This window comes from Epinephelus fuscoguttatus, linkage group LG8 (genome assembly GCF_011397635.1).
Source record: "Epinephelus fuscoguttatus linkage group LG8, E.fuscoguttatus.final_Chr_v1".
NCBI classification, from domain to species: Eukaryota; Metazoa; Chordata; class Actinopteri; order Perciformes; family Serranidae; genus Epinephelus; species Epinephelus fuscoguttatus.
This window is the reverse complement of record NC_064759.1, coordinates 27,185,036-27,198,520: the sequence shown is the minus strand read 5'-3', so window position 1 is coordinate 27,198,520 and position 13,485 is coordinate 27,185,036. Positions and strand designations below refer to the sequence as shown.

Genomic DNA, 13,485 nt, shown 5'->3' with positions numbered 1-13,485 from the left:
AATAATAAAATAAATAAATAGAAATAAATCAAATGGAAAAATGAGAGAAAAATAAATAAATTGAAATGGAGGTGTCATAAATTACATGTTGAGGATCATGTTAGTGCTGTACAATACATTTCAGTTTAAATACATGTTATATTAATGTACAAGTTTTGACAAGAAGAAAAAAACTTTGACAGATTTGGACATTGTAGAGGCTCACTCATAGCTTATCCCTGTATACTTCCAACACGTGGGTTAAGTCAGTATTCTCTAGATAACACATGAAGGGACTCCAGATGTTGCACCAACCATTTTCTACAGCTTGTCAGGGGACGATCCCTTGAAACCCCTGACAGAGGTCCCGGCCAATTCTTAATATATCAGTTATTAATATTTGTTCAATAACTGGCCCCTGGCCTTCCATCATTTTGCAGAAGTGGCCCCTGGGCAAAGCAGGTTAAATATACCATGTTATGCCATTTTGTTAAGATTGGATTCCTACTCTTAGTAAAATAAACAATATCACTTCACTGCTTAATACAATCATAGAAGACATTTTTTCATCTGTTGTTTGCAACCATAATAACCAAATCTGTGCTTGTGTTGTTGTTCCTTGTAATATGCATCTACATTCAGTCTGTATTTACTACTTATCATCTCTGTGAAAGGTGTTTCTCTATATAACACTGCAGTCGCTGCTGTGAATTGTAATTATAGAGACAAATGGTGATAACATATGCATATTATCAAAATGCCTCATCGGCATTGTGTGTGTCTAGTATTAAAATGCAAGTTAATATTCATATTGGTTAAAATGAAAGACTACAGCCTACGCACAATATTCTCCCATATCTTAACATACATTTTATATCAAGTACCAGCAGATTGTCTCATATATTGTCTCATAGTATGTGCACTGTTACTGTGTGCTCTCAGTATTTTTAGAGACAATTGTCCAGTGGTATACACACATATGACTGATCTAATCTTTGTGACACCTTCAGTAAAAGTAAAATTCCATGATCTCAAGATGCCTTAAACAGGAAGTGACACAGTATTAATCAGGTAGTGTGTTATGAATCAGTCATATAAATGTAGTTCAGTTTTCTACAAAACAAGCCCCACAAGTTACTTTGAACGTTTAACAAAGGACCAGCAGAATGACTGATGTGAATATCAAATAAGCTTAAATCTAGGAAGTTAATGAGCCCACAGCAAGACTGAGAGCCAGCATTTTAATCTGCCTCGAGCAAACTAATATCAGCAGCCAATATAAATGTTGTCTTGGTATAAAAATGCTAATTCAGTGAGACAGAACTCTGTGAACTTTGTGGGACATAAATTAAAACCTAATTCATGATACTGGAAGCTGCACAGAGCATCCCCATCCCCACAGGTGTTCTCACATTATCTGCCTGATTAGACCTCCTCTCAGGACTCTGTGTGTGTGTGTGTGTGTGTGTGTGTGTGGAGTTTGGTGACTTCACCTGATTCACTGCATTTCTGACTAACTTCAGACTGAGCAAACCCAAATCCCTAGAGAGAGCTGGATATGAAACATTTTGCTTTCACCAGACACAATCAGACATCAGATGTGTTCAATTAAAAACTAATACATCCAGTGTGCTAAATTAAAGACGCACAGTGTTCAATACAGATGTGCAGAATCTCTCATCTGCCTCTTGTTGTTCAAGCATTTATTTGAGTTAAAGATCAGCTTTTATGACTCTGAATCAAACTTACACATAAACAAATTAAGAAACAAATCCGTTTAAAAAGCTAATATTACATTTGCCATAAACTAAAATGCATTACATGATAGGAAAGTCCGCAGCAGGCCAGATGTTTCCTGCCAGGTGATAATCAAATAGATAAAATTAAATAAAAAAAAACACACAGAAACAGACTCTTATTCTCTACTCCATATTTTTCTTTACATTATATTTATCCCACATAATAATCATTTTAATACCACTCCTCTTCTTACATATGTACAGAGCATATACTGATGTTATACCTTATATAACAAAACAATGTAAAATGCATTAGCTCTGCCTGAAAATAATAACTTCTAAGCACCGTGGATTATGTCACAAAATAAAGTTGTCCACATTGTCACACTAAAGATGACAGGCTGCAGAGACACTCGTGAAGACAACATGTTTTTGTCCATGTTATACAGATTTGATCTCATTTCTTTTAAGCTGATTTACCCTGATGGATAAAAGGAGAGATATTGTGTGTGTGTGCAGTGGAGAACAGACCAAATCTGTGTGAGTGTGTTGAAGTTTAGTAAATTTATAATGTGTAAGTTTTTTTTAACTTGAATTAGAACTGAAAGAACTGTGCCACTTTCAGGCTTTGACACCAGCCCAGTTGGTAAACTCAAATCCCATCATGGCACATTTAACCTCCTGAAACCTGGAGCAACTTCACTTTTCATGTGCTGCTTTCAGACATCTTTCACGAGTATTTTTGTAAACCTGAGCTAATTGGTTTGATTTCTTTAAAAAAGGCAATCAGAAATTTGGCAGAAAATATTCTGCAAATTGCAAGGAATTATTAAAAGGTGTCAAGACATGAGCAGAGAGAGAGAAAGTAAAATAAAATAAAGTAAAACTTAAAAAAGCCCCCCCAAAAATCTGTCTATCTATAATTATCATAATTACACATTTAAAATTAGGTTACAGGAAAAAAAAAAAAAATACTGTGGCCTATGTTTTATTATTATTTGTTTTTTTTTATTTTAGTCCCTTTTCAGGTAATTTCCTGTTTTGTTGTTTTACTTTTTTGTGCTAATTTTCACTTTTTTTGTGTAACTTGTAATCATGCTCATGTTTAGGCCATTTCTTATTAAGATGTGCTTTGCCTTCTTTCCATGGTTTTAAAGAAATCAATCAGCTCTGGTTTCAAAGGGTTAAAATCAAGGCTGTGTTGAAGCTTTAGAGGATTTTAAGCACCAGCAGCTGTTCATTGCTCTATAAATGCTGCAAAGGTCATTTTGGCCAATGCAGATGAGGCTTACACCACATTAAAGGTAATCACCAAAGTCGATGGGTTTCATCATCTGGGGACCACAAATGTCTGTGCAGATATTTCAGTGTGGACAAAAGTGGTGGATCAACTGACTGACAAACGAGCATGCCACCAGCATGACAAAAAATTAATATAATTTTCCTTTTCATTGTAGAAGGTTTTAACATGCAACTCCAGAACTGATAGTTGTTTAAGGAGTTATTTCAGATGATCAGAAAACACATGAAACAGATTGTGTTAAATAAGATGGGCAACGTGGTCTCCAAATGTGGGACAATGTTCTATAAACTGTAGGACAGTAGTGTTGACATACTGCAGACTGAAATGCCTCCTGATCTTCTGAAACCAAAGCAGGTCCATACAAACACTAAAAGCAAAAGAACTCCTAAACACAGGCTACCAGCTTACAGTGCACAAATATATCTGCAGATATAAAATAAGGTCTTTAAGTATGCACTCACCACCTGGAACATACTGTTTGTCACACACTGAGGAGGCAGCCCATGAAAAATAGGTTGTGTTTTTCAGTCATCTTTGATTTAACATTCCACCTGTTTTTAAATATTAAATTAAACCTCTTCAAGATAAGGTTTCAGCTCTGAGCTTCTGTGAATATTTTGTTTCCTCCAGGAAACCCAGGCTAAGTGATGCAGTGCAAAGTGAATCCTGGAAAAAGATAATGGCCCCAGTATTACAGTATTTTGACACCGCGACTGACTCTGCACAAGAGAATCTTAAAGCACTGCACTGGCAATTTAATGATCCAATGCAGGAAGGCAAATTGCTACTGTTGCTGGAAACTATTACTGCCATCACGTTTTGCCCATGGAGCAGAGTTTTCTCATCAAATTCTGCACCTCAGGATCTGCACACCATCCAAATCTCCATGCTGCAATTGCAAGTTTACATCCCAGCAGAGGGCCCTGTTACCAATCTGTAAAGCCTCTGCAAGGCAATCCAAAACAGACACTCCCATGGTGAACTGTTCATAACTGGCTGTCAAAAAGGGAAACAGATTTCTTGTGCTTGTTTAGACAGCCATAAAATACATATTCTTATCACAGCAGTTAATAGTCTGGTCTTTTGCATGTTAAGTTACTCAAGTTTTGTTTCCTTTTTTTATGATTCTTACACAGTAAACATGTACAATAGGTTTTTTTTATTAGCAGTGCATGCAAGGTGGAAATCAGGCAATCAGATCAAAAATCCTAACTACATAAATATCTTCATTTCTTTTCTTCATTTTCATCACTGTTAAGGATTACTGTTACCCACATAATAAATAACTACTTTACAGGGTAAGTCTTCAGAGCATGTTCAGCAACTTTAGTTATGGACTGTAACATGGAGCGATCCTGTTGAAAATATACTAACAAAGGTGTTTTTGTGCTGACAAATGTTTTCTATTCTTATACTCAACGTCATTTGGGATCAAGAGAATATACAGTGAGAACATATATGAATACAAGTCTGAATATCATAACAAAAATAATTACATTTTCTGCGAGGAGGTTCGATTCCGTGACACGTGGCTGCTTCCTTTCACTTCTAAACAGATCCGACGCCATACACAACAGTCTTCAGTTCTGCTGATGAGATGACCAACCTGTGCCGAGCAGGTGACAAAAACAGCTCTTCAAAAGATAAACTGTAAATCAGTGACAGCTGAATTAAGACTTGGATTGATGGTAGTGTCTCATCGCCCAATACAAAACCTCTCTGCCTTCATGGCTGTTGCTGCAGATTGCCTAGTTTGCATTACAAAATAAGAGCAATGATTAAAAGCAATAATTAAAGTGATAAAGTGATCAATTACAGCCAGAGAAACTTTGTGGCTAGACATCAAGGGACTTGAATACTAAACAGGAAAACAGACAATGATCTATAACCATAAATGTGTGACAGCATGCCACCCAAACTTCACTGAGAGAAACCAGCAGCTTTGTCTGAACTTCAGCCAGCAGAGGGCAGCAGAGCAGAGACAATATAATATAACTACAGGGAAAGCTTGCAAAAAATGCAGTTGTGCGTTAGTACTAAAAAGCAGTAACAGCATTTTCACAGAATGGAAACAGGTTCACAACCATCTCATGTACTGTGAAGTCAAACTGAAACTATCTACTGGGCTGCAGCTGAGTATTTCCAGGCTGCCCTTGCATGGACTAGAGGGACCTCTTGCACAAAACACCTTCAATTTTCTCCTTAAGTATGATTTCTAAGGCTTTATTTCTCCTTAAGTGAGGGACTCACTCAAGCATGTTGCACAGAATCCCTTAAAAGGTTTCCTCAGTTAAGGAAAACAAGGCATTTTGCAGTAGTAAAAGTTTCCATAGTGTGTTTATTTGCCTGCACTCATGCTTGTGATACCTGTTATTGCTTCACAAAGTTGGCCTATAGATAGTTCGAAAAACATCAGAAGAAGAGAAGTTAAGAAAACCAAATTGGTCAGAGGAGGAAAAGCTTGTACCTCTGGAAGAATATATCAAAAGGGATGAGCTGGTATGCCATGATCTGTATCTGTTCAACCAACTAAATTATCTGCATCTGTATCTGTACTCAGAACAGGTAGAGTTTATACTGAGTGCGTGGGACTTAAACCGGAAATGGGTGGGACCTACCCAGGCGTTTTCATCTTATGTCTGAAACTGGTTTGGGTTGATCAGAAGTTGCTATATTTATTATTTATCATAAAAATATATTATTACAGAACAATCTCAGGATTGAACTTCAGATTATTTCTGATCACAAGACTAAGAGAGAGTAGGAGAACACAGTTTCCCAAATGAGGATTTTCATTCATCACGAGCACTGACATTAACACATTTTACTCAGTAGATACTCTTGAAAAGAATTAGCACTATCTGTATGGAAAACTTGTTTCGTCCAAGTATTCAGCTCAACTCTAATAGACAGCACATACTAAAAATTAAATCTAATCCCCAAATAACAGATAACAATGATTGTGGGGTAGGACATTGCATTAAACATTAATTCAATCGAATCTATAATGTAAAAGGTAAAGCTTATCCATTGGGTTATCCCTGTCGCTGAACACTCTTCTCAGGGTGCCTTTATTTCTTTCATTTATTGCCATAAACTCGGCCATGTTGCAGTTAACATAGAGTCAGAGGTACCTCAAGTTGTTTTATTAACTTAACTTGGGTTGCAAAAGTATTTTGTGCAATGGTTTAGGGATTCATTAAGTATAAGGCCAAGACAAGTAGAAAACCTTAAATGCTAGACTGATACAGAAGTAATCCCTCTCAATTATCACTTACACCCCACTATAAGTGTGTGGTGGTGTATGTATCTGCAGAGACTCTGCTCTGTGCCTGTATTTTCTTATTTCCTGTGTTTGGGACATTTATGGGTGTGTACCCCCACAGCAGGTGAGCTCAGGGCTGTATAAAAAGGTAGTAACCAGGTGCCAGATCATGAGTAGCAGGCATCAAAGAGACACCACGCCAGAGAAATGCAAATATAGAGAGGCAAAACGCCAAACGAGAGGGAATCTGAGACTGGCTTTTAATTTTGATGGCAAGCACGTGCACAAACAGTAACTGAGAATCCTGCACAGCATACCTTTAAGGAGATTTTATTTTAATGGAGCCTTAATTCGGACTTTAAAGGAAAATCTTAACTTAAGGTATTTTGTGCAACCGGCCCCTGATCCTAGCTCACCATGCACGGTAGAGGAGTGTTGTAGTTCAGCTGCAGGTTGGTAAAGCAGATAAATCATGTGGTATTTGAGCCAGAGGGTCAGTGCAAATGGGACAGAGGTCTCAGGTGGTTCAGTGTTGGCATTTCTTATCTTTCTGCCGCAGCTACTCTCTATCCTGTCCTCCCTCTGCCACTCTGTATTTCTCCCCTTCCTGCACAACTCCACAGAGGAAAGTAACAAACTGCTTTTTAAAAGGTTAGATTTCATTGAACTGCACCTCGTTTGTTACATTCAGTGTACATGGGAGACATTTGGTGCATGTTACTGCTTCATGTGATCATGAAAAAGGTCCTCACCAACAAAAAAAAACATAAAAATCTTAAGAAGTAAAGAAGCAGGTGTAACATTTAACTGCCTGCATTCTTGGTAAAAGCAGCTCACTGGTTGTCATGGAGTGTGAATGACTTTAAGACATCATCAAAAGGCAGACATGCTTGTAAAACTAAAGATACTTGATATGGAAGGGCGCATCTTTATATGCAAAGGTTACCCTCTTTCCTTGGCTCGTCATCGCCCCTCAAAAAACTGATTAGGAATTACTTTAACACTGCTGAAACGAAACATTGACATGCCTCTTTGTTCAGTCTTTCTCTATGAGGAGTTCTTACAATGAACAAGAAACCTTTGAAATCAAAATGTCACGTACGATATTTTTTCTGAATGATCTCCGAAAGTATTTTTTTCTTGCATTGGTAACAAACCCTCAAATCTTCAACCGCCCTTACCTAACCATCTAGAGTCAGAGGTTTATATATTCAACAGAGAAAGAGGCCACTTCAGTGTGGTTTAAATAAATGAGTTTCAGCCCGTGTCGGTCAGTCAAGACAAATTGAGGTTACGGTGCGATAAGTTGGAGTAGCAGCAGTCCAATGAATTGACCATTTCTTGTCTCTTCAAGAGATGGTCCGGTCCCTGTGCTTAGGTTCAAAGTCAACAATCAAATAATATCTAAAATCCTCTTCAGAATACCTTTGATAGTTTGACTGGGGCCTTGCAAAGTAAAGTAGCCGGTGATTAGACTGTAACAGGTTGAATGACATTTTCCATACACTCCAGTCCGCCAGACAGTCCCAGTTATAAGTATTCTAATGGATTCCAAATAGTATTTGTTTCAGGCGAGATGAAAGTTTCAGTTTTTGCTGCTCTCTTTTGAAGCGGGCGGGGGTTGCGTCTTCTCCTCCGCTTCCGTCTGGCCCTCTTTCTTGTCGTCGTCGTCCTTGAAGAACATGAGAGGAAACATGCCCAGGATGCAGCCGATGCCAACACCGATGGCTTTACCCTGCACGGAGGGAAATAAAGTAAGAATAGTAGTGACAGGATACATTTTCAGAAAATGGGTTTTAAATAATCCACACACAAAGTTCATCTTTACAGCTCTGTCGTTTGCAGTACATAAGCCTCTTACATTTGACTTACAAGCAAATGTTTTACCCAAACTTGTCCTTTTGTTGTTGTATTATTTTGTTATGACTGAGTTTGGACTAAATTCATATATATATGTATTCTATATACATGCTTGCAAAAAAACACCACAGGTACTGCCACACATGCCAGGACGATTTCCTTGACCTTTCACAATTGGCAAAGAGCCTTTCAGTGCTAGTTTAATCACTCGACCTAATTACAGCTAATTACATTTCACACTCCAGCAGTCACAGTGTATTAAGAATCATTCAGGTCTAATTTCCTCGCCCGGTTAAAGAGTGATTGAAGGGGCACATCACGGAGACTTGTGTTTCTATTGTCGCCGTACAAACCCCTGACCAGTGTTTACGATGCATTACACAACGAATCCCTCGAATGCTCTTTGCAGCGAGTTCATTATTTTCCACTCTGAGTTTATGTTGAGTGTTTATTAGTCTGATGGGCTTTTGTCTGTCTTTCACACTCGCACATTAAAAAGCCAGACGAGCATTTAGTTACTGTTGTACTATAGGAGTGAGAGAGGCGCGGAGCAAAGTTGTGGGTTGTAGTGAAGTGTGTTGATACCAACCGAGTGAGAGCTGACTCTGGTCTGCCACATGTCAGCCTGTTTTGGGCTCAAGTCAGGAATCTGCATTCCCAGCCGATACGCCAAGGCCTCCACATAACCTGCCAGCCTGAAGAGAGAGAAGAGACAAGGCAGAGGAAAGTAGAATCAAACTTAGCTGCAATCAGCGACCCAGAAACGAGACAGTTCACCCCAAAATCCAAAGTACATATTTTTCCTCTTACCTGTAGTGCTATATCAGTCTAGATTGTTTTGGTGTGAGTTGCCGAGTGCCGGAGATATCGGCTGTAGAGATGTCTGCCTTCTCTCCAATATAATGGAACTAGATGGTACTTGACTTGTGGTGCTCAAACTGCCAAAAAAAATAGTCAGCAGCAATGTCTCCTTCCAGAAATCATGACCCAGTTACTCAAGACAATCCTCAGACCTTGTTGGGAGCAGTTTCATGCAGGAACTATTTCTTTCTGCTGAACTACACCTGTCAACTGTTTCACCATGCAGAAGGAAGTTTTTATTAAGTGTATCTTTCTGGCACTTTGATCACCACAAGCCGAGTGTCATCTAGTTCCTTTATTTCAACAGAGGGCAGACATCTCTACGGCCGATATCTCCAACACTCGACAACTCACACTGAGGTAATTTACACTGATAAATAGCACTGTTTTTTTTTATTTTTGGTTGACCTGTACCTTTAAGCTGCTTTGAGAAACAGTCAATGAATTATTCTTCTATTTTGTCAAGGCAGTAATTTTGACATTTAACAGGATGAAAAGCCTGTTCGAGCAGAGCAGAGAGACATGGTCGGCATAAAGGTCAGTAATGGAGACATAAATCAGTTATAGACTCAATATGTGAGTAAATGTGAACAGGCCTGTTCATTCATTCATGTTGCCTAGCTACTTATCCTCCTTGGGGCTGGGGTTTGGGGGCTGGAGCCTATCCCAGCTGACACTGGGTGAGAGGCAGGGTACCAGACTATCACAGGGCTGACACATAGAGACAGACAATCATTCACACTCACGTTCACACCTATGGAAAATTTAGAGTCACCAATTAACCTGCATGTCTTTGGCCTGTGGGAGGAAACCGGAGTACCTAAGGAGAATCCATACTGACACACAGAGTGGTGACGCCTGGCAACAGTGCTAACTGATCCACCGTGCCGCCGAGTTCAGGCATGTGCAGAATGCAAAAGATAAATATTGTACACACAGTGTTGACTCTAAGCTTCACACTTTGTGACTACAATGACTTATAGGAATGAAATGTATCACTAAAACAACTGTGTTACATGTACTCACAGGCATATCTGTTCAGGCTGTAATTTGTATATAGATTAAATGTACAAGCTCTTGTTCATGTTTGTTTTGTTCCAGATGCTTTTCCTACATTACACGTTCTGATCCATTAAACCACCTTCGGAACATAAAGTAGCACAGCAAAGTAATGACTAACGTAATTGATAATGATGTAAAACAAAGGAAATCAGCAGATGAATGTTCCAGTTGGTGATTTGTTGAATCTATGTGTCATAAAAAGCAGCAGGATGTCAGATATTAGCTCTAATAACAGAAAGACAGAGACTCCAGAAATCATTTCCATACAAAACTCTTTTATTTTAATTCTAAAGTTGTAAGTCGTGTGTAGATGTTTAGATGATGTGCTTTACTGTCCCTTAAACAGTAGTTATATAACTATTAAATAAAACTAGTAAAATGCAGATAAATTGGTTGTTGTGATTCTTTATACATAGATTTTAGGTTTGGAGGGAAACGTCCATAAAGCTAAGCATCGGCCTGATATCGTGTGCAGTGTGCAGGTTCATCAGTGTATCGACCGACGACCAGAGATGGGTGACTGTCTGTCAGTGCACTGATATAAAAGTGACCAACAGAAAGTTTATAGATTACCGGCCAGTATTTCCCTCAGTGGGGATAAAGGTCACATGTTTTATGTCAACATGAATAACAATGTGGGTGCAAAGCCGAAAACACAACAGAGAGAAATGATTATAAAGTTGCTTTTGGCCATAACTGTGGTCAAATATGCCAACAACAGAATTTAAATTTAATGAAATCTGTGAGGAAATTGGGACTTTGTTGCAACCATGTAGCAAAAAAAAAAAGAAACACATGTACTACATCACATGAGTATATTAAAGTTTATGTTTAAAAGGCTATAAGACTAAAATGTGTCACATTCAATAATATATTTTTAAAAATATCACCATGCAAAGATGTTCAAACACTTGAGTCAAGCTTCCAAACTGTATACTGAAGGACTGTTGTCTGTGGCTGGTAATATTACATCGGACCACTCTCACATTTTATTTGAAGATTATCAGCTTTTGCTGTCACAGAGAAGATTTACAGTCCCACAGATTCAAGTGAACAGGTTGAGAAATCTTTTTGTTGCTCAGTCTGTCAGCTTCAGTGTACCTGAGGTCAAACACTGAATGTAATAGGGAATGATTCATGTGTTGCCCAGCATCCACTTTTTATAATGTTTGATGTGATAGGTAAGACAAAAGTTTGAATTTTTTATGTCAATAGAGTGAAATCAAATCAAGTCCAATATAACCTCTCAACTGCAGCTGATAAAACAACCCTCTCATTTAGGGTAGACTGCACCATCGAGTATAAGAAGCTAGTGGAGCTCTTGTTTGTCTCTGGGTTTAGGTGCATAAGGTGATCTATAAAACCCAAGAGGGTTATCAGGTCTAGTTCTGTCACACACATCCGGCACTGACCCATTTTGCCCAGAGTCCCTATAACCAGCCAGTATCTCTATACTGGAATACTGTGACTATAGGCCACTGTAATAAATTTAAAATGACAGAGACCATTTTATAGGCCTTCATCTCATTACACCTGAATCACTGCGACAGCCTCTTTTCATGCTTGAACCAAAAAATCTATTGATCGACTCTAGACGGTCAGCTGCCAGGCTTTCAACCAGAATCAAGAGACGTGATTACATCACTCCAGCTTCAGCCTCACTGGCTTCCAGTATGTTTTGTCTGTTTTATGTTTTTGAGATACCCATACACCAATGCAACTGGGCTGGACAGCCACAAAGAGGTCCACAGGCTAAGATCAATGCAAAAATAGTCAATTTATTTTGGACATACATGCACAAAAAGAAGGGTGTCCCTACCTCAAAGTGCAAAAAATAATAAAAAGTAATATAAATGCAGCAGCAAACATTTCAGTCCTTGACTATCATCAGTGCTACTGACATGAGTGCTCCACAGATATAGACACAGATTCCTACCTGGTAGTAGGAAATCTGGGACAGATTCCAACTACCAGGTAGGAACACCCTTCTTTTTGTGCATGGATGGTTTTATTTGATTTTACTGATTACTGTCTTCATGGCTTCTCTCCCTGCTATATCTCTGACCTCTTAGTACCGTACATGCTAGTAGAAACCTTGAGATCCTCGGGCAGAGGACTTCTGTCTCTTTGATTACACACAACCCTTTTTAAGAATATGCATCATGCTGCCATAATATCAACTGCAATATTAAGGGGTTAAAACTAGATTTTGACACAGGGCCCATTAACAAGACATGACTCAAGCTTTAAATTGTGCTTTAGGGGGGTCTCTAAAGGTGTGGGGCCTGCAGCACTTTGCCTGGTTAGTAATCCAGCTTTGCTAATATACACATTGAACTAACTACAATTACAATCGCAGTGACAGTGACGACCAAACTAATAACTGCTACTGAAAGCGTCTGGAGAGGAGCTGTACCTTACTGTAGTGTGTAGTCAGAGCAAAAAATAGTGCAGGTCAAGCAGCTCCAGTGTGAGAGAAGAATTTCGAGTCAATATTTGACCCAGGTCTGGCTCAGTCACTGGCACTAATGGATCCTCAGTTCACTGCACACACAAATAAGCTGCTGCTGGAGCTGTTGAGTCAGGGGAGTGATAAGCAGCAAGTAGCATATTTGAGAGAAATATAACGGGACAGGGTGAGGATGCCGACGTGTGTATGTGTGTGTGCCTGATGACAATCGCTTTTCATGTCAGTAAGGCAGAAATAGAAACTTTTCGGGGAGACTTTCGGATGTCAGAGCTCAGCCTCTACTTTCAGAGAAACTTTCTATTCTGCTTGCAAAATGTCAAATCAAATTGAGACAAATGAGACATGATATGATGTGCTACGCTGGTTACATTGTTTTCTTTTCTATGAAATTTAAACTCGTCACCAATCCAAATATTGCCTCTCATATATTCACACAAAACTAATTTTCCTCTGGTGCATGCTTCGCTGGTGCTACTTTGAGTGAAATCCAGCCCGAATATTTCACATATTTGCAACAGCAGAAGGCGAAAGAAATCAAGGCTGCATCAGAAAATGAAATACCTGCGGTATTCAAAACACTAAAATGACGAAATTTACTGAAAGCACAGCCAGCTGAGGCCTTGGACCAATTATGAGCATGTGAGAATCAGACATGAGGCTGGAACTCAAGCTGGCTGTCCAGAGGCTTAAAAACGCTCCTGGAAAAACAACTGAATATATTATCATTATCAAAGCATTCCCTCAAGTGTGGGCAATAACTTTGTTCTGTTGCATTGGATTGAAATAGGAGCTCTCATATTGTTAGTGGTAACAGGTGCAGAGAGCAGTGGTGCAAAATAAGTGAGAAAAATAACAAAAATGTTACAACTATAAATGAGAGATGATTGTACATATGGTGTATTTCCAACTGAGCAGTTGGAGTGTCGTAGAAATCATCCTTAGACAG

At 38.9% G+C, this 13,485-nt stretch overlaps 1 protein-coding gene across 1 annotated transcript in view; it reads right to left on the bottom strand.

The window, feature by feature from the left end:
• Window positions 1–1,470: 1,470 nt before the first annotated feature.
• Window positions 1,471–13,485, bottom strand: part of LOC125893549 (transmembrane protein 65-like) — a 64,514-nt gene continuing 52,499 nt past the window's right edge. The window contains exons 7-8 of the mRNA XM_049584281.1: window positions 8,736–8,841; window positions 1,471–8,021 (exon numbers count right to left, since the gene is read on the bottom strand). Coding sequence (XP_049440238.1) covers window positions 7,872–8,021; window positions 8,736–8,841 — 256 coding nt within the window. The 3' untranslated portion in view covers window positions 1,471–7,871. The remainder of the gene's footprint in view (window positions 8,022–8,735; window positions 8,842–13,485) is intronic.